General features: G+C 43.5%; 1 protein-coding gene across 1 annotated transcript in view; it reads right to left on the bottom strand.

The window, feature by feature from the left end:
- The window catches only part of LOC142202394 (complement C3-like), a 104,342-nt gene that overhangs the window by 15,941 nt on the left and 67,190 nt on the right, over nucleotides 1–21,211 (bottom strand). Inside the window, exons 25-35 of the mRNA XM_075272488.1 lie at nucleotides 20,850–20,925; nucleotides 19,605–19,764; nucleotides 19,423–19,518; nucleotides 19,183–19,333; nucleotides 17,998–18,161; nucleotides 17,746–17,901; nucleotides 9,946–10,005; nucleotides 6,397–6,481; nucleotides 6,200–6,251; nucleotides 4,582–4,669; nucleotides 4,418–4,495 (exon numbers count right to left, since the gene is read on the bottom strand). Of these exons, the coding sequence (XP_075128589.1) occupies nucleotides 4,418–4,495; nucleotides 4,582–4,669; nucleotides 6,200–6,251; nucleotides 6,397–6,481; nucleotides 9,946–10,005; nucleotides 17,746–17,901; nucleotides 17,998–18,161; nucleotides 19,183–19,333; nucleotides 19,423–19,518; nucleotides 19,605–19,764; nucleotides 20,850–20,925 (1,166 nt within the window). The remainder of the gene's footprint in view (nucleotides 1–4,417; nucleotides 4,496–4,581; nucleotides 4,670–6,199; nucleotides 6,252–6,396; nucleotides 6,482–9,945; nucleotides 10,006–17,745; nucleotides 17,902–17,997; nucleotides 18,162–19,182; nucleotides 19,334–19,422; nucleotides 19,519–19,604; nucleotides 19,765–20,849; nucleotides 20,926–21,211) is intronic.

Genomic DNA, 21,211 nt, shown 5'->3' with positions numbered 1-21,211 from the left:
TCGAGTCACAGAAATCAGAAATCACAGGTTAGCAGCAGCTCAGATTAGAGAGCAGGTCAATGCCACACAGAGTTCTAGCAGCAGACACATCTCTACAACAACTGCTAAGAGGAGACTTTGTGCAGCAGCAGGCCTTCATGGTAAAATAGCTGCTAGAAAACCACTGCTAAGGACCGGCAACAGGCAGGAGAGACCACAAGGAATGGACATTAGACCAGTGGAAATCTGTGCTTTGGTCTGATGAGTCCAATTTTGTGATCTTTGGTTCCAACCACCGTGTCTTTGTGCAACGCAGAAAAGGTAAATGGATGGACTCTACATGCCTTGTTCCCACCGTGAAGCATGGAGGGGGAGGTGTGATGGTGTGGGGGTGCTTTGCTGGTGACACTGTTGGGGATTTATTCAAAATTAAAGGCATACTGAACCAGCATGGCTACCACAGCATCTTGCAGCGGCATGCTATTCCATCCGGTTTGCGTTTAGTTGGACCATCATTTATTTTTCAACAGGACAATGACCCCAAACACCTCCAGGCTGTGTAAGAGCTATCTGACCAAGAAGGAGAGTGATGGGGGGCTACACCAGATGACCTGGCCTCCACGGTCACCAGACCTGAACCCAATCCAGATGGTTTGGGGTGAGCTGGACCGCAGAGTGAAGGCAAAAGGGTCAACAAGTGCTGAGCATCTCTGGGAACTCCTTCAAGACTGTTGGAAGACCATTTCAGGTGACTACCTCATGAAGCTCATAAAGAGACTGCCAAGAGTGTGCAAAGCAGGAATCAAAGCAAAAGGTGACTACTTTGAATATAAGACAGATTGTCAGTTGTTTCACACTTTTTTGTTAAGTATATAATTCCACATGTGTTACTTCCGAGTTTTGGTGCCGTCAGTGTGAATCTACAATTGTCATAGTCATGAAAATACAGAAAACTCTTTGAAAGAGAAGGTGTGTCCAAACTTTTGGTCTGTACTATATATACAGTCCTATGAAAAAGTTTGGGCACCCCTATTAATCTTAATCATTTTTTGTTCTAAATATTTTGGTGTTTGCAACAGCCATTTCAGTTTGATATATCTAATAACTGATGGACACAGTAATATTTCAGGATTGAAATGAGGTTTATTGTACTAACAGAAAATGTGCAATATGCATTAAACCAAAATTTGACCGGTGCAAAAGTATGGGCACCTCAACAGAAAAGTGACATTAATATTTAGTAGATCCTCCTTTTGCAAAAGTGAAGTCTTTGTCACAGGGAGGAGACTGCAATGCTTTTGAGTACCACAGTCTCTTCAACCAGCTGATTTGTGGGGGAAGGACACATCGAATAATGTATGTATTTTCAGTATAGTTGTAGGCTGAGCTCAAAGAACTTCAGTCTGACACTGCAACTAGTATAGTAGCTTTATGCTTCAAAAAGTGATGTCATCTTCTAACAATATGACATCACTTTCTTTATCTGGGGGGGTCCAACTTCTGGAGCGTGCTGATACTCAAATGAAGTGGTCACAGTACTGGTTGAGAGCTTCAGCCCCGTCACAGAATTTCTATGATATTAATTATATATATATATATATATATATATATATATATATATATATATATAGATATATATAGATATATATAGTAATATTACTTTATATATAATATGCAACTCTATCCTCCAGGATGTAATTAGGAGAACAGTGCACTCTGTACACCGCCCTCTAGAGGACAGCCTCCTTAACATCATGCATAACTCAGTTAAAAAGTCTAATTAATCATGATGCGGATTTAATTGCCAAATTAGTATTTCTATTCCAGAAGGAACAGATTCCCAGCTATGGACAGCGCTGTTTCAGCCTATTGAGCCTTCTCAGCGTAGCGTAGGGATACTGATTTGGCAGAGTGAGAGACTATAGACCAGGGTCAGGGCATAATCTATTCCTTTTGGAATAGAAATACTAATTTGGCAATTAAATCCGCATCATGATTAATTAGACTTTTTAACTTAGTCATGCATGATGTTAAGCATGCTCCCTCAGTTACATGTGTCAGAATATGCTGGCAGAAATTTTTTCAAAATAAAAATTTTTGAAAAATGTTACAACACAAAAAAAATGACATAAACGTAATACCATTGTGATCGTACTGACACATAGAATATCAGCCACATGTCATGTCATCTCTGAATTTATAGTTTCCCAGAATATTGTACAGAATATTAAAATGCGCCGTTATGAAGTACAATGTTACTTGCAAAAAAATTCCTATTTAATACGGTGAGTTAAAAACTAAAATGCAAAAATGGAAAGTCACTGAGTCCTTAAAGTATTCCTCTAGTTCAAACAACTTTTCATAAATGAATAGTACAGGTGAAAATAAGAAACCTTGTAATATATCTTAAGAAAATCTCCTTCTCCACTTATTAAGCTCTTCTCCCGCTCCTTATCTTCCATCTGATATCTTGGTTACATTACATTCATCTCCATGTTCCACCATACATACAGAGCTGTAGAGTAGGAGGCTGCTGCCAGCTAGTTAATTGATTTATAGCTACATTCTGTGCACTGGTAGCCTCTTATCTACAACCTAACAGTGTTAAAAGAGCAGAGAGTAGTAGAGAGCAGCAACAATTATTTAGGTGCCTTTTCTATCCATCCCTTCTTCATGGACTAATATGTAGAAAGAAGCCTGAATCAAAGCAATGACATGCCCTGAAGTAATCATCCTGGGAGATTTGGCATCTGTATTCTACAGTCCTATGAAAAAGTTTGGGCACCCCTATTAATCTTAATCATTTTTAGTTCTAAATATTTTGGTGTTTATAACAGCCATTTCAGTTTGATATATCTAATAACTGATGGACACAGTAATATTTCAGGATTGAAATGAGGTTTATTGTACTAACAGAAAATGTGCAATATGCATTAAACCAAAATTTGACCGGTGCAAAAGTATGGGCACCTCAACAGAAAAGTGACATTAATATTTAGTAGATCCTCCTTTTGCAAAGATAACAGCCTCTAGTCGCTTCCTGTAGCTTTTAATCAGTTCCTGGATCCTGGATAAAGGTATTTTGGACAAACAATTCAAGTTCAGTTAAGTTAGATGGTCGCCGAGCATGGACAGCCCGCTTCAAATCATCCCACAGATGTTCAATGATATTCAGGTCTGGGGACTGGGATGGCCATTCCAGAACATTGTAATTGTTCCTCTGCATGAATGCCTGAGGATTTGGAGCGGTGTTTTGGATCATTGTCTTGCTGAAATATCCATCCCCGGCATAACTTCAACTTCGTCACTGATTCTTGAACATTATTCTCAAGAATCTGCTGATACTGAGTGGAATCCATGCGACTCTCAACTTTAACAAGATTCCCGATGCCGGCATTGGCCACACAGCCCCAAAGCATGATGGAACCTCCACCAAATTTTACAGTGGGTAGCATGTGTTTTTCTTGGAATGCTGTTTCTTTTTGGACGCCATGCATAACGCCTTTTTTTATAACCAAACAACTCAATTTTTGTTTCCAAAATGAAGCTGCCTTGTCCAAATGTGCTTTTTCATACCTCAGGCAACTCTATTTGTGGCGTACGTGCAGAAACGGCTTCTTTCTCATCACTCTCCCATACAGCTTCTATTTGTGCAAAGTGCGCTGTATAGTTGACCGATGCACAGTGACACCATCTGCAGCAAGATGATGCTGCAGCTCTTTGGAGGTGGTCTGTGGATTGTCCTTGACTGTTCTCACCATTCTTCTTCTCTGCCTTTCTGATATTTTTCTTGGCCTGCCACTTCTGGACTTAACAAGAACTGTCCCTGTGGTCTTCCATTTCCTTACTATGTTCCTCACAGTGGAAACTGACAGGTTAAATCTCTGAGACAACTTTTTGTATCCTTCCCCTGAACAACTATGTTGAACAATCTTTGTTTTCAGATAATTTGAGAGTTGTTTTGAGTAGCCCATGATGCCGCTCTTCAGAGGAGATTCAAATAGTAGAACAACTTGCAATTGGCCACCTTAAATACCTTTTCTTATGATTGGATACATCTGGCTATGAAGTTCAAAGCTCACTGAGGTTACAAAACCAATTTTGTGCTTCAGTAAGTCAGTAAAAAGTAGTTAGGGGAATTCAAATCAATAAAATGATAAGGGTGCTCATACTTTTGCACCGGTCAAATTTTGGTTTAATGCATATTGCACATTTTCTGTTAGTACAATAAACCTCATTTCAATCCTGAAATATTACTGTGTCCATCAGTTATTAGATATATCAAACTGAAATGGCTGTTGCAAACACCAAAATATTTAGAACAAAAAATGATTAAGATTAATAGGGGTGCCCAAACTTTTTCATAGGACTGTATAATATATATATATATATCTGTACTGTACTGTATATACATCATCAAACCAAGACTATCTGATACCTTATCCAGGTAGATGCGGAGTGTTCCCTTATCAGCCGCTTCCTTATTAATCTCATACTTGGAGATATATCTCTTTAGCTGTAAGTAAGAAGAACATGACTTATATCTCATCCATAAAGACAATACAATGTCATGTAAGATATATATTAACCAATGACTCTCACCTTATTGAGACTTTCAACATCGGGGATAAATCCAGTCATCATAGAGACCTCCAAGATAGACATGGTGGCATCATTGTCTTTAAGATGTCTACAGAAGGATGAAGTAGAGTCATTGATAGCAGATGACATCTAGGAGATGACTTGTAGGTTCTCCATGTTCTACCTCTATAGTGCTGGGTAGACTTATTACAGCACATTATGAAGCGTCCTCTTTAGGCCTCTTCCATCTTCCTGTAGCTGTCAGCTGTAGGACGGAAGAGGTTTGAAGAGGAGACCCCAGAGTATAACAATAGCTCTTCCAGTTTTATCCTAACACCCTTGCCTCCAAACAAACCAGAGGGCTAAAACTCATGAATATTCAATGAAATCAGTCTTGTGAGGTTCATCTATCTCTACTCTTGAGAGGTGACTTCAATATCTTCTTATAATTTGATTTCCTTACAATGCTATATATTTTAGGAAAAAATTGGCAACTCATACTTTTGTGGAAGACTTCTAGAAGAATCAGCAGGCAGCAAAAATTTTTTAGACACGCCAACTATTGGAATTTTGCGTTTCCCCAGCATCTTCACAAGGCCATTTGCTATCGACCTACGATTGACTTATATTTTTTGACCTAAGTATGTTCATCTCTAGGACACACAATATATCTCCTTCCTGGATGGTATGGGGGCGGTGTGGTCTTAGGAGGTTTAAGCCTCCATGTTACTATTTGAATGGCTGAATGTGAGATCTCAAGCCCTTTGGAAATGACTTCTCAAGGATATGCCAGAATCTTGGAGGTCCACATTTTTTTCTGATATCTTGGCTCACTTCTTTTGATTTTTCCATGATGCCAAGCACAGAGGCGAATAGGGCTTGACGTTAGACAATACTCCCATAGGTGTTCCCCCGACCATGGCCATAAAAGAGCTTATTTTTTGTGTGACAAATTGTACTTCATAACATTACCATTCAACCAATGTACTGGGAAGTTGGAAAAAAATTCTGAAAGGTTTGGAATTAGAGAAAAACTTTGCATAAATATGACATGCTCCTTATATTCTTTGGGAAGGCACCCCTTGGAGCACCCCTTGGAGATTTGAACCTTCGATCACGAAGTCGGTTGTACCATAAACTGCAATATTACCGTATTGCAGTCTATGGGAACATGCCTATGTGACTATTAGGGCCGACAACAGACAAGCCTCATTAATTACCTCACGATGACAGGCTTGTGAACCTTCAGAACACTTCTGGTTGTAATAGAAACTGGACCGTTCCCACAATCTGTCAGGAGTTTCCCCCTTGGCATTCATTATCTGGAATTTGTAGTTCTCTCTGAGCTGGTGGGTGGAGACTAGCTGCCATACACTGCACACAGTGAGTAGAGGAGAATCTGCTCTGTAAATGCCTCAGGACATATAGAGAGAGGTACTGGATTGAACTGATGTGAATAAACATTTTTTTGTGATATTCACCTCCAGTCTAAGGCTAGGTTCACATTTGCTTTGGAGCCTCCGCAGGATAATTAAGAAAATCTGCAAATAATATAATGCAGTTTTTCTTCCTTTAATATAATGTTGAATTCTTCTCTTGTAATGTGAGCAAATGAAATTTATCGGAGATTTTTCCTTACCTTGCACAAATCTCAACCGATGCTGTTCCCAAAGACCATTCTGCACCCCGAACTGCAAAATACAAAATTTGAATCACTTAGAGGATCTTTCACGACTGACATCAGCGGTATATATGTGTATGAGGCCTTACAAAATAGGTGCGCTTCCACATTTTAGGTGACGATGAATTGCACTTATTTTTTCACTATACACTTACCTGCTTTTTCTTCCTTAACTGTCACCGAAAGGTCAAAGTTCTCTCTTCCTATCACTGTCTGAAGGGCATGGTAATGCGACGTAACCTAAGGAGCCATAAAACAAAGCAGAAACAATGGAAATGAAGAAAAGGCCTCGACTTTCTGCACCTCCCCTAGGCCTCCAATTATTAGATTATACTTATTTGTGGGTAGCAAAGCCCAACATTTTTGGAAAATATGTCATGAACCTAGCTCAATATAAACCGATTCGATCATCTATAGACCTGACAAATATTTACTTCCTTCTGTAGTATAACCTTGTGATTCAAGGCTATAAAATGAAATAAGAGACCATTTTGACCCCTTGTTTCAGGCATGCAGACTGGATTCCTCCGAAGGCAGCAGTGGAGACCTAATAAAGAACATCAAGGGTTGCTTTTCTGCTAGGTGATAGGGGCCCAATGGTGAGGGACAACCTGCCTAAGGGTGCATTCACATGGATGAAAATGGCACGGATTCCCATGGGGAGGAGACTCTATGGGGATGGTTTTTTTCCACGCAGAATCTAACACGCATTCTGCACTAATTCTGCGCGGATTCACGCAGAATCTACACCATTTTAATCTGTGTGAATGCACCCTAGGGGTACTGGTCTACCCTTGATAACTACACTCAGCCATCTCAGACTGTCAAAGGCAGGGGTGCTCATGACCAAGTCCAAATATCTACTACCCACTTCTTGTGGGTGGGGCCTGTGGGCGGGGCCGGGCATGGCCGGTGGGCTGGTGGGCGGAGCGTGAGAGCAGGAGGCAGCGGCGTTCTGTGGTTGCCTAGTAACAGCCCTTGCTCAGCATGATGGGAAGGCACAGAATGCACACAACACAGAAGCAAGGCGGCTGCCCAGGGATCCCCGGTGTCTGCTTGTTCACAGCGCAGGCTGAGAGTCGTCTGGAGATGACTCTCAGCCTGCGCTGTGAACAAGCACTCCGGACACTTGCAGGCCGGGCAGCAGCAGCTCAGGGGGATGATGCGCTCACCGCTCTTAGGGATGGAGGGAGCAGTGGGGGTGCTGCTTGTTCACAGCGCAGGCCGAGAGTCATCTCCGGACACTGGCAGGCCGGAGCCGCCGCAGCCCTGACTGCGAACCTTGCACTTGTTCGCAGTCAGGGCTGCGGCGGCCCGCCTGCAAGTGTCCGGAGATGACTTTCAGCCTGCACTGTGAACAAGCAGACACTGGGGATCCCTGGCTGCATCCCGCGATCGACCCATACGTCCTTTGCGATCAACCGGTAGATCGCGATCGACGTATTGGGCACCCCTGGCCTAAGGGATTCTGGAGAAGCCCAGCTCCTCCCACCTTCTAGAAAGTACTGAGAAAGTGCCACTCCCGCTTCACAAAAACACATCGGCATGAAACGACGTTCTCTTCCTTAAAGGCTAAGAAAATGTAAACTATAGATGTCTTTCGATAACACAACCTCTCAATTCAGGGCTATGAAATTAAATAAGAGGCCATTTTGACCCCCTGATGGATGTCACTTCTCTCAGTAGTTTTATGTAAATCACTTGATAAAAGAAGGACTTGAGAACCTGGGACAAGTAAGTGTGTGTCACTGAAGTATGCAATGACGTTCTCTGCACTAAAGGCTAAAAAAAGTGCAAAACATCACAAACAATTATAAAACATACGTAGGAATAGCAATCTATGTAGTCATTTACACTTTACCGCAGGTATTGTGCCTGGTGAACACTACTTAGATGTCCTGAAGAGGTCTACAAGGTTGAGAAGAGAATACAAGGATGGTGCCTACATCTATGAGTACACTTGAAGGTAACCTGTGTCTGCCACCTAGTACTGTACAGTGTTGGCCAAAAGTATTGGCGCCCCTGCAATTCTGTCAGATAATACTCATGTTCTTCCAGATAATGATTGCAATCACAAATTCTTTGGTATTATTATCTTCATTTAATTTGTCTTCAATGGAAAACCACAAAAAGAATTGTCAAAATAGCCAAATTGGATATAATTCCACACCAAACATAAAAAAGGGGGTGGACAAAAGTATTGGCACTGTTTGAAAAATCATGTGATGCTTCTCTAATTTGTTTAATTAACAGCACCTGTTACTTACTTGAGGCACTTAATAGGTGGTGGCAATAACTAAATCACACTTGCAGCCATTTAAAATGGATTAAAGTTGACTCAATCTCTGTCCTGTGTCCTTGTGTGTACCACATTCAGCATGGAGAAAAGAAAGAAGACCAAAGAACTGTCTAAGGACTTGAGAAGCAAAATTGTGAGGAAGCATGAGCAATCTCAAGGCTACAAGTCCATCTCCAAAGACCTGAATATTCCTGTGTCTACCGTGCGCAGTGTCATCAAGAAGTGTAAAGCCCATGGCACTGTGGCTAACCTGCCTAGATGTGGACGCAAAAGAAAAATGACGAGAGATTTCAACGCAACATTGTGCGGATGGTGGATGAAGAACCTCGACTAACATCCAAACAAGTCCAAGCTGCCCTGCAGTCCCAGGATACAACAGTGTCACCCCGTACTATCCGTCAGCGTCTGAATGAGAAGGGACTGTATGGTAGGAGACCCAGGAAGACCCCACTTCTTACCCAGAGACATAAAAAAGCCAGGCTGGAGTTTGCCAAAACTTACCTGAGAAAGCCAAAACCGTTCTGGAAGAATGTTCTCTGGTCAGATGAGACAAAAGTAAAGTCAGACATGGCGGAGGGTCCCTGATGTTTTGGGGTTGTTTTGCTGCCTCTGGCACTGGACTGATTGACCGTGTGCATGGCATTATGAAGTCTGAAGACGACCAACACATTGTGCAGCATAATGTAGGGCCCAGTGTGAGAAAGCTGGGTCTCCCTCAGAGGTCAGGGCTCTTCCAGCAGGACAATGACCCAAAACACACTTCAGGTCAGCACTAGAAAATGGTGGTGAGAGAAAGCCCTGGAGACTTGTAAAGTGGCAGCAATGAGTTCAGCCCTGAATCCCATAGAACACCTGTGGGGGAGGAGAGATCTCTTGGTGGCAGTTTGGAGAAGGCCCCCTTCACATCTCAGGGGGGACCGCGAGCAGTTTGCCAAAGAAGAATGGTCTAAGATTCCAGCAGAGCCTTGTAAGAAACTCATTGCTGGTTACCGGAAGTGGTTGTGCGCAGTTATTGTGTCTAAAGGTTGTGCTACCAAGTATTAGGCTGAGGGCGCCAATACTTCTGTCCGCACCATTTTTGGAGTTTGTGTAAAATGATCAATGATTTGACTTTTTTTCATTCTCTTTTGTGTTTTTTCATTGCAAGTAAAATAAATGAAGATATTACCAAAGAGTTTGTGCTTGTGATCATTTTCTGGAAGAACACGAGTATTATCTGACAGAATTGCAGTGGGGCCAATACTTTTGGCCAACATTGTACCTCTCACCCACTAACAGTGGAAGTAACAGAAGAATATCATCGTCTGGGCTATATACGCTGGGAATAGCTTTAGATTCCTTGGTGTTGTATTATTAATAGTTGAGCTTTAATAATGGTGTTACGTGACTGCAAACATGAACTTACCGTCAATGTAACTTGTCCTTTACCTTTGGCTTTCACAACAATCTCTTTATTTATACTGGTCTGTAAGATAGCGTTATACAATTACATCGGTATTGTCCTACATAGAAGATGACTCTATAACACATGAAACATTACCCTCTAGTACATAAGATTGGTATTACTTTCTACAGTACAGATATAGCCTTCCTCACTTTCTCTCTTGGTGTGAGACAATGCCCGAAGGAACTGCTCATCACTAAGAATGGACGAACATCTAAAGATTAGTTTTGGTTAACGTTTGGATTATCTGGCCCAAAGAGTCAACGTCATGATGCTCAGCACGCCGCATATGACCGCCATAGCCGAATTGCGGATTTCAATGTTGACTCTGGATACATGATGTCACCCAGAAGAAGACGCAGAGAGCGTCAATGACGCTGCGAGGACAACAAGTATAATTGTTTGTTATTTTTTTTCCACCTCCCCTGGGCCGCCACCTATTATACTCAGAAGTCTGAAGAGAGACAGGACTAATATATAAAATTATCACTTTTGGTTCATGGGTGACAATTCCCCAAAGTTTCATAATTACCTAACTAGTATGGTTGAAAAAAGACATATTTCCATCAAGTCCAACCAGGGGATGGGAAACGTCATGACAGTCTATACAGAGTTGTAACATTAAAGGGGTTGGCCACCCTTAAGCTGAAAAATCAAAGTGCCCCAGACAACTCAGAAAGATGGTTATAGGACAAATGTGCTATAAAAATGATTTTTATCTTACCTGTTCCTCATTAAAATGAGATTTTACAGTGTAAGCGCAGCCAGCTTGTGTGGGCGGGACAATTAACAAACTGAAAGTAAAACTCCTGCCTGCATTCCATTGGTGGAGCTGAGGTCACATGACAGCTCTGCATCTTTCCACACATAGGATGTGATCACACAGCTTTATTCACTTCAGCTCCTCCACAGACCGTGACAGAAACACTGAAAATGGTAAGATTCCTCCAATCTAAACACTAGATAATGTTTATTACTAGAGATGAGCGAACAGTAAAATGTTCAATATTCGTTTCGAATAGCCGCTCAATATTCGACTATTCAAACGAATATCGAACCCCATTATAGTCTATGGGAGAAAATGCTTCGCTACAGGGGATCCCACCATACGACTCAGGAGAGTCACCAAGTCCACTATGACACCCCAGGAAATGATGCCAACACCCTGGAAAGCAACTGGGACAGCAGGGGAAGCATGTCTGGGGGTATCAAGTACCTTTATTATATCGGGATCCCCTGTCAGCTTGCGATATGCCGGAGCTGACTTTTTCCATAGGAATGCATTGACCAGTGTCGATTGGCCAGTGTACAGCATTTGGCCAATCAACGCTGGTTCTGCCTGAGGAGGCGGAGTCTAAAATCGGTCCACAGCAGTTTCCATTATGGTCTCCTAAGCCCCGCCCCTCTCCCCGACTAGTATTATAGAGAAGACGGGGTTTAGAGTGTGGGTGGGCACTGGGCGGGGAGACATCTCCCCGCCCAGTACCTGCCCACACTCTCCTAAGCCCCGCCTTCTCTATAATACTAGTCGGGGGAGAGGGGGCTGGGCACTCTGAAGACTGGACAGAGGACCGAACCGGACCAAAGAAGAACAGGGAGCTGCAGGTAAGCGGACACCGGTGTGGGGGGGAGGGGTTAATCACTACACAGCGTGGGGTCCAACAATTTTTGGACTACATGTTGTGTAGTGAATAGGATCGTCTTTAAAATCCCAGCATCGCCCACTTAGTAGTGTCTGAACTGCACACTCAGCTCAACTATTCCGGATGTAGGAGAGCAGGACTGCTAACATCGGCCAGCTCTGTACATCTCTGGTGTAGCAACTCTGCACTACTCCCAACCATCCCTCCATCTATTCCTCCTGTCACACACATCTCGTGTGTAGCAGAGCTCAGCACACACTCAGCTCTACTACATCTCTAAAACAGAGTGTAGAGATGTAGCAGAGCTGAGTGTATGCTGAGCTATGTTACACCAGAGATGTGTATGACAGGAGGAGTAGCTGGAGGGATGGTTGGGTGTAGCAGAGCTCTTTCAGGAGTAGCCGAGATAACCGCACAGCAAGCTCTGCTATATCTCGCCATAGGAATGCATTGACCAGCGTTGATTGGCCACTGTACGGCATTCGGCCAATCAACGCTGGTCAATGCATTTCTATGGGAAAAAGTCAGCTTGCGCATCTTGCAAGCTGACAGGGATCCCGGCAAGATAGAGCCCCAAAGAGCTGGGTGAGTGACATTCCCCCCTAAATAAAGGTAATCCCTAGCGAACTCTGCCTGTACATCTGTCCCTGTCTCACAGTCATATAGTTCACAGTCCCAAATTAAGCGAATGGTAAATCCACCATTCGTCTAAATTGGAGGTCACCTGATTTCGGCAGCCAATGGGTTTTTTAAATTTTTCTAACTGCTTCCGTTGTCGTAGTTCCTGTCCAGGGGATACAAATTTTTACTGCGTTTGCCTTGTGGTGTTCGATTCCAATCGAACACCTCGAACGGCCTGATATTCGATCAAATATGTATTCGATCGAACGGCGTTCGCTCATCTCTATTTATTACCCATCTGAAGCTATATGTATACATTCAAACGTATACTGTGTAATGTATACAGAATAATAATATATATATATATATATATATATATATATATATATAGCTATACTAGCATCTGCTCTGCTCGCGACTCCGTCTGCTGGTTGGCGTTGGCGCTGAGCCACTTCTATTTAGCCAAGTCATGTTGGTTACAATCCGCCGTGCGCCCTCACCTCCCTTGGCCCTCGCGGCCTCTCTATCTACCGCCTGCTCCTGCTTTCCCCCCTGTCCCCCGCGCATCCTCCCCCTCCCATCCCTGCGCCTATGGCCCTGCTTCCGTTGGCGCCCCTGGCCCCCCTTCTGTGTTGCGTGCCTCTGGCCCCCAACCTCTCATCCCGGGGCACCCCCTTCACAGGCGCCATTTTCCTCAGCGGCTCCCCACCTCAATCTCTCGGCCCCCCCCAGGCTCCCTACCCACATCCCAACCCCCAACCTCCCCTCCCGTGGGCCCCTGGCCCCCACTTTCCAGCCCCCCCCTCTCAAGGCACCCACCAGCCCCTCTTTCCCCCAGGCCCCCCGCCCCATCCACCCTGTGTGGCACTCCCCGCCCTCCCTCCACTAAGTCCCCTTGCGTTCGCTTCCGCAACCCGCGCCCCTTGCCCCCCCTCCCCCGTGGCCCACCCAAGCCCCTCTCTCCCGTGACCCACGTAAAATTACTAAAGAGGCCTGAAGACATACAGGATTCCAGAGGGATCATTATATTTACGAGTATAATAATAGTAGTTTCAGTATGAAAGTCTTTGGTCCGAACAGAACCACCAGGTAAATCTTATAAAATGCATCTCATGGGGTTTGCTAAACATATTCTCATGCTGTGGGCTCATGACCTTACTCACTGATCCCCACTCCTACTTCTGCCCGCCTCTGCTTCACCTTGTTCCTTTTGGGGGCCCTGTGTGTCCCATATCATGTTGCTGTCAGCACATGATATGAGGCTCACAGACCCCCATGGAGGGAACAAGAGAAAGTAGAGGTGGCTGTGAAGAGGAACGGGGATCGGAAAGTAAATAGGGCCAGTTACCTGCTGGGTTACTCCAGCAGGTGATGTCCTATTACAAAAACAAACACAAAAAAACAAAACACAGAGGCCCATGGAGAACCCTTCCGTCGCGGCATACTGATTAGGCCCGAATGAATAGGAGCGTCAGTGCTGTAAATGCAGATAATTATAGCACATGCATGTAGCTGCAAAAAATGCGATTGTGTGCCTGGGCCCATAAAAATGCATGTGTCCTTACTGTGACAAGACATTGAACCCAATTTCCCACTAGCTATAACACTGATGGGGGGTGGGGAGCACTTGCGTATTCTCTCTCATAAACTGTAAATGTGGGGTGTCCGCTGATATTCGCTCGCACAGCTTATACGTTCCCTTCCTGACGCAGCCAGTTGTGTTCTACTGATTAGGCGATTTTTGCATTTTTGTCTTCACATTGTATATCAAAGAGCTGTTGAAGGGCATTTTGGTTTTCATCTGACAATTATGACCCGATTATTTTGTTTGTTTTTTCTACGTTTATGTCGTTTAGCGTGCAGGTTAAAAAATGTTTTATTTTTATTGTTCAGGTTTTTACAGACGTGGTGATACCAAATATGTATTTAAAGGGATTCTACCACTAAACTAACATTCTTTTCTAATAACCTCGTCTCCTACCTTTAGACGTGGTCTCCGCCGCGCCGTTCCATAGAAATACCGGTTTTAACCGGTATGCAAATGAGTTCTCCGCAGCAATGAGGGCGGGCCCCAGCACTCAAACGCCGATGAGCGCATCCCCATTTGCAGTCTGAGAGTTCTTTCCAGAGCCGCCTCCATCTTCAGCAGCAACTCCGCCTCTTCTGTCTCCGACGCGGTTCAACTACCAACGCCTGTGCAGTAGGCTCCTGTATTGTACTGCAAGACCTCTTGCTCTTGTAGTTCAATACAGGAGCATACAGCGGCCTACCAAAAATGGCCACCGGCCGCTCCTGTATTGAACTACAAGAGCAAGAGCAGCCACCCAAAAATGGCCACCGGCCGGCAGCCATTTTTGGGAGGCCGCTCTTGTAGTTCAATACAGGAGCGTACTGCGCAGGCGTCGGAAGTTGGACCGAGATGGAAGACAGAAGAGGCGGAGTTGCTGCTGAAGATGGAGGCAGCACTGGAAAGAGCTCTCGGGCAGCAATGGGGATGCGCTCATCGGCGTTTGAGCGCTGGGGCCCGCCCTCATTGCCGCGGAGAACTCATTTGCATACCGGTTAAAACCAGTATTTCTGTGGAACGGCGCGGCGGAGACCACGTCTAAAGGTAAGAGACGAATAGCATTTCTTAATGCTATTCCGACGTGGTAATTAGAAAAAATTTTAGTTTAGTTGTAGAATCCCTTTAAAAAAAAATTCTTTATTTTTCATATTAAAACATTTCATATGGGAAAATTGGATTTTTGGAGCTTTATTTATTTATTTATTTAAACATATTTTTAACAAGTTTTTTTTTTTTTCTGTCCCCATGGGGGATTGAACCAGTGATCTTCTGATCACTGCTTCAATACATATACGCTGCAATACACATGTATTGCAGTGTATAGGAGGCTGTCAGCCCGTGCAGACACATGGGCTGGCAGCCTCCATTCCTGGCAGGGAGCACATGGAGGGCAGACCCGGGGTCACTGCACAGACCCCAGGCTGTCCATTAGAGACACTGGCACCCCCCAAAACCGTCGCGGGGGGTGCCGATCGGGACCCCAGAAACTTCCTGAGATGCCACGGTCATGTTTGACCGTTGGCATCTCAGGGGTTAACACCCACGATCGGACGCAGTTCCGACCGCGGGTGTTGAGCACAGTGTCAGCCGTGTCAGTCTATCATACGGCTGACACCTGCAAGTGTATAGGAGGCTGTCAGCCCATGCACGGGCTGACGGCCTCCATTGATGGCAGGATCAACGGGGTGAGTGGAGGGGAAGAGATGGGGCAGACCCAGGGTCAGTGATTAGACCCCGGGCTGCCTATTAGGAATACCGGCACCCCCCGAAACCGTCACGGGGGGTGCCGATCCAGAGCCCACAATATAAGAAAATTACTTTGTGTGCGCCTGCGCTGCTCTCCTGATTTGTGTTAACCCCTGAGATGCTGGCATCTCAGGGGTTAACACAAATCAGGAGAGCAGCGCAGGCGCGTACAAAGTCACATGACATGGTCAGACAATGTCACATGTCCCTCCATGTCACGCGCATGGTGGTCAAGGGAGGCATGTCAGGGAGCCGGCAGAGCCATGTTACTGGGGGGCGTGGCTTTAAAAATAAAGGGACAGAAGCAAAAATGAACATGAATGTCTATGAGTAAATTTATTATTTATCTTTGGGCTACACATTGCACACTTTTAGCTATAAAGTGGCCAACCCCTTTAACATCCTTAGTTTCATCACTTCCCTGTGACATATACATTTCCAGATCCATCAAAGCTATTTTACTCTAAAAAAGCATCACCTGTGACTGCTGGGGTAGGTTATTCCACAGATTCACAGTCCTTATAGTATAACACCAACTCTTGGGGTAGGCTATTGGTCAGGAATTTGGTGTGGAATTTCAGCGCTGAAAAAAAGCCTCCCATTGACTTCAATGCTAGCAGATAAAGGAACCCATTGAAGTCAATGGGAGGCTTTTTTTTCAGCGCTGAAAGTCCACACCAAATTCCTCACCATTTTCCTCTGTGTGAATGCACCCTTATACAGTGTTCTTTGTGCAGCCAAAATGACATGTCTCCTGTATTCTATAGTTGGTATGATTCAAAATACTAAATCTCTTGATGTACACACGTGGACAGAATTGTTGTTACCCCTTGTTTAATGAAAGAAAAACCCACAATGGTCACAGAAATAACTGGAATCTGACAAAAGTAATAATAACCAAACTACAGTACATGTTGACAAGCCACATAGCTCCTATGGACAGATTAGACAAAAATCGAAATTTTTGCCGAGGCACATCAGCTCTATGTTCACAAAGGGAAAAATGAAGCCTATCTTGAAAAGAACATTGTCCCTACTGTGACACATGGAGGAGGCTCTGTTATGTTCTGGGGCTGCTTTGCTGCATCTGGCACAGGGTGTCTTGTATCTGTGCAGGGTACAATGAAATCTCAAGACTGTGAAGGGATTCTAGAGAGAAATGTGCTGCCCCTTGTCAGAAAGCTTGGTCTCAGTCACAGGTCATGGGTCTTGCAACAGGACAATGACCCAAAACACAGCTAAAGACACCCAAGAGGAAACATTGGACTATTGTGAAGTGTCCTTCTATGAGCCCATAAAAATTTCTATAATGGAGAGGGAAAATTAATGTTGCTTGAATGAAAAAGGATAAAAACAGACATGTTTCTCTCCGCCCAATCACAGGCATCAGCAATGACCCTCAATGGTGCATGATGTGAACCAGAGACCAAAAGATTCCTCAAACGGGCACCAGGGTCGCTGTATGCCCGGGACATGTGAGGCAAGATGAGTATATGTGTTTATTATTTTTACTGACCTCCCCTGGGGCTCTATCTGGGGTTTAAAGAAACCTAAGAGTATAATAGGGTTTAGTGGGTGGCAAACCCCAAAAGTTGTGTGGAGTGTGAGGTCATAGATATGGGTCAGAAGGGGCACCATTTCTTCTTTGGAAGACATTGCCTTTACATCCCACTTTGCAGTCAATAGAAGATGATAAACCATAAATCCTCTACTAGGCATTCTGGGAAAGAAATGTGCAAATAACTTACTTTAGTGCCATCTTTTGGAAAGTTTGATGCCTACAGACCAATGTCTGCTTTTTAAGAAACCTAGTGACATTGACTGAGATTAAAGCCAAACCAGACAGAAGTGAGACCCATCTGCAAGCAAAGGGCAAAAACTAACTAATATTGACCAGTTCTGATAACTTCCTGACTAATCTTGCCCAAAACATGTCCAAGATGGACGCTCATGAAAGTAACACAAAATGACCAAATAAAATAAGAGTAGGTCTGCATGGGCTAGAACATATCACACTTTACTCTAGATCCTATACAAAATGGCTTTACAATATCTAGACATCCATCCTTGTCCATTGCAACTCTAAGCATAAGATAAAGCAAATCAATGTAACCTAAAGCCATCACAAGGTTTTCCAGTTTATTCCTGTAGAGAATCCAGAACCTCAAACACCACAATACTCACCACAGCAGAACGTGTAACCATAGCATTATCTGGATCGATGTGGTACGATATTGAAGACTTTCCTGGGAGAAGGAGGGTCACCTCCATAGCTATATCACTTAGAGATGTGATGTCCATATGATATTGAGCCACTGCTTGGAACATTACAATTGTAGCCTACAGAAGACAAGAACAGCTATGTGTGGGTCATGGACACATGAAGTTAATGTTCACAAGAGACCACACATAATACAGATTATTGATATCACTCACTTGAGTGGAACCATAAGCTGCTCCATAAAATTGTTGATCTTTCATCCAGCGCACCACTGGTCCGGTTAGATGATACTGCTTCAAGCGTAAGAGAGCCAGAAGGGCGTAAGATGTGGCCTCAATAGTGATAATCTGATCACCTGGATCATTCCACTGAACCTTGTCTTGTGAAAGAAAGGGAAGGATAGTTAAGAAAATACAGAAGAATTTATAAGAGGACTTGGATGAAATGACAATTTTTTTTTACAAGGCAGAAGGTTCCAGTTTTGGTGAATTTCAAGTGAATTTGGTCTGATCTTGAGACATGAGATACATAAGAACATGGTGAGGACCATCTTTAATAATAAAGCTCATAAAGTCACACAAAATAACCGGTCTGAGGAGTCCAAGTAAGAATCAGAATCTATACTGGAAGAGTCTGGATAACGGAGTCCTCAAAGAACAAATGTATCTTCATTAGAGATGAGAGAGTAGTGTTCGATCAAGTAGGTGTTCGATCGTATACTACGGTATTCAAAATACTTGTACTCGATCGAACACTACTAGCTGTTCGAAGTTTAAGGTTCGATGCAGAACCAGCGTTGATTGGCAGAATGCTATACATTCTGCCCATCAACGCTGGTTCTTCTCTTACCTTTCTGAAGTCTTCTCCGCGCTGCATCCCCGCGTCTTCTTCCGGGTGGAATTCACTCTGCCTAGGCATCCGGCCTAGGCAGAGTCGACTGCGCATGATTGGAGCTCTGAATCACGCCCCCTGCCTGACAGTGTCCTGACATTAAAGAGCACATTAGGCACCAAAATTACCTGCGCTTGTTACCCAGGCATGGTGGAGACTAGAGGGAAAATTGCAACTGCTCTTTTATGACATTATTGGTTTGGGTTTAACTGCTGAGGCCTGTGATTGGGGCTCATCAGTTAACCAAGGCTGATGACGTTACAGAAGAGAGCTGGACACTGCGAGCAAGCCTAAAAGAGGTTTTTTTTAACATTTTTTTTCACCTCCCCTGGGCCTCTACCTATTATACTCGGAGGTGTGAAGAGACCCCCGAGTATAAGGCGGCGGCCATTTTAGTTTGCCCGAGATATCTTCATTTGTTTGGTTTCATAAAAAAAAAAAAAAACGATTGGGAATATTCAGGTTGAACCCAGTTCAGACTATAGACAGTATCCAGAGAGGCTCAGTACCTATGGCTCCAGAAAGCAGCTTCTCTCGATTGGTTATAGACCCAGCCATAGCAAGAGCGTAGGAGGTTATAGCAATGGTGTACGGTTTTACAAGACTTTGGTACTGATCCAGCAGGAAGTTGGTGGCCTTCTCAATGCCGACCTTCAGGTTCTATAATAAGATATTGAAGACATTGTACATGAGTACCCGGCATGTGCTGGATTGTGATTCTATTACGAGATGATGAAGATAAGACTCACGTTGACATGTGGAGAGCAGATCTTCTCACTTTCCAGCATAGCAATGAGGACAAAGGCTGTAAGTGCAACATCATCTGAAGACCAGTTGATGCCTCCCTTGTGGAAAAAATTAGAATTTAGTAAAATTAATGACATATTACTTAATGAAGCTAATGTGAACGAAGTCCACTAATAATACATACCACTAAATCTTGTTGAGTAACTGGATCGTTTTCTTGGAACCTTCCATTTGGTTTCTGACTCACAAGTATTAACCATTTGACTGCATCACATAATACATTGCTGTCAATGTCCACCAGTGGATGAGCCAGTGCAAAAAACTTGACCACGCAAGCAGTTAGCCTGGTCACCAAGAAAAGATATTATTAACACAGGTAAATATTGTTACTGTAAAATTCAATATAATCTTAAATTTAGTTTGAAATATTCAAAATTTGTAAGTAATCCAATGGGACAATGTATGAGACAAGTCCTAGGACTACACAATATTGCTAGAATTCTAGCGCAGTTATAATGCTTTACACCACATTTAATGTTTCAGATCGTTTCTGGAGCTTACCAAAATTGGACATGGCCTAAAAAGCAAAAACGCTCACCAAAATTGGAGTTTGTTTTTTGTCGAAAAAAAATAAGCCAAGGTGAAGGTGGAGTAAACTTAGACTAGAAAGTATAACAATGCACCAGATTTACCATCCAGCACCAGACACTGTGATCATTCTGGCACATTTTAGTTAGTAAATACATCCCATAATCTGTTTGGTGACATGTAGAGAGAAGTTCCTGCCAATAGATTTTAAAGAATTGACCTAAAAAATTTACAATTAATAAATTTTGTCAATTCTACTGGAATGCAACCATTTTAACACTGGCACTCTATGGAGAAATTCCTTGCAAAATGTTGATTCATTATAAAAAGGTGAATTCTGTAGAATTAATCTGTTGTTTTGTTTGGGTTAAAAACTTCGTTTGCGATTGATGTGAGCTGGGACATTATGGAAACCTGGTCTAAAACTGTGTGTATGTCAGTGAGGCTAAGAAAGGACTCGTGAGCTTCTACGGGCTACTATGGGTCATGTGATGTGGAGGATGGCCATAAGTGGAAGCCAGTGGGGCCATATATGCTTTTGTGAATGTGTCACTTGGGCATTATAGAAACTATGTAAAGCAAAACTGGCTGAGTTGTTATGGAAACCTGATCTAAAACTGTGTGTATGTCAGTGAGGATAAAAATGAAGGACTGATTTGCTGGCTAATCTAACATGAAGGAATATTACAGTATATATACATGCACACAGATGTATTTTCCATAATGTTGGCTGCCAGGATCTTTGAAAATGAGAATGAAGATGCTATTGAATATATTTCTCTTGTCTTTCTATATCTATGGAGATCTGTAAATATTCTACATAAACAGAGATGGCGCTCACCATGTACTGGATGCCGTGTCTTTATTGGTTGCATAAGAACTGTCTGTTTTACGGTAGGCAAGTTGTTGTACATAACCTGCAAAGATAAGAATCAAAGTATTGACATCAGGGCTAAACTAGGAATAAAAAGCAGCCCTGTCTAAAATCCCCACCAGCTCACATATAGTATTGTCTCCCCACATACCCAAACATTGCAGAAAAATGGGCTGTGCCTTGGCCTCCCAAACACCTCATATAAGGTGGCAAGCTGGGTAAGCAGTAAGTAAGCGGCCATTTTCTTGTAGCCTGTGGGCATGTGCAGTTGGCTCTGCCGGAGGCCTGAGGCCTACAAGTTTCACCTCCTGCACCGGAAGAAGACGCAT

Source organism: Leptodactylus fuscus, chromosome 5 (genome assembly GCF_031893055.1).
Source record: "Leptodactylus fuscus isolate aLepFus1 chromosome 5, aLepFus1.hap2, whole genome shotgun sequence".
NCBI classification, from domain to species: Eukaryota; Metazoa; Chordata; class Amphibia; order Anura; family Leptodactylidae; genus Leptodactylus; species Leptodactylus fuscus.
The sequence above is the reverse complement of the archived record's forward strand: the minus strand, read 5'-3'. Positions and strand labels throughout refer to the sequence as shown.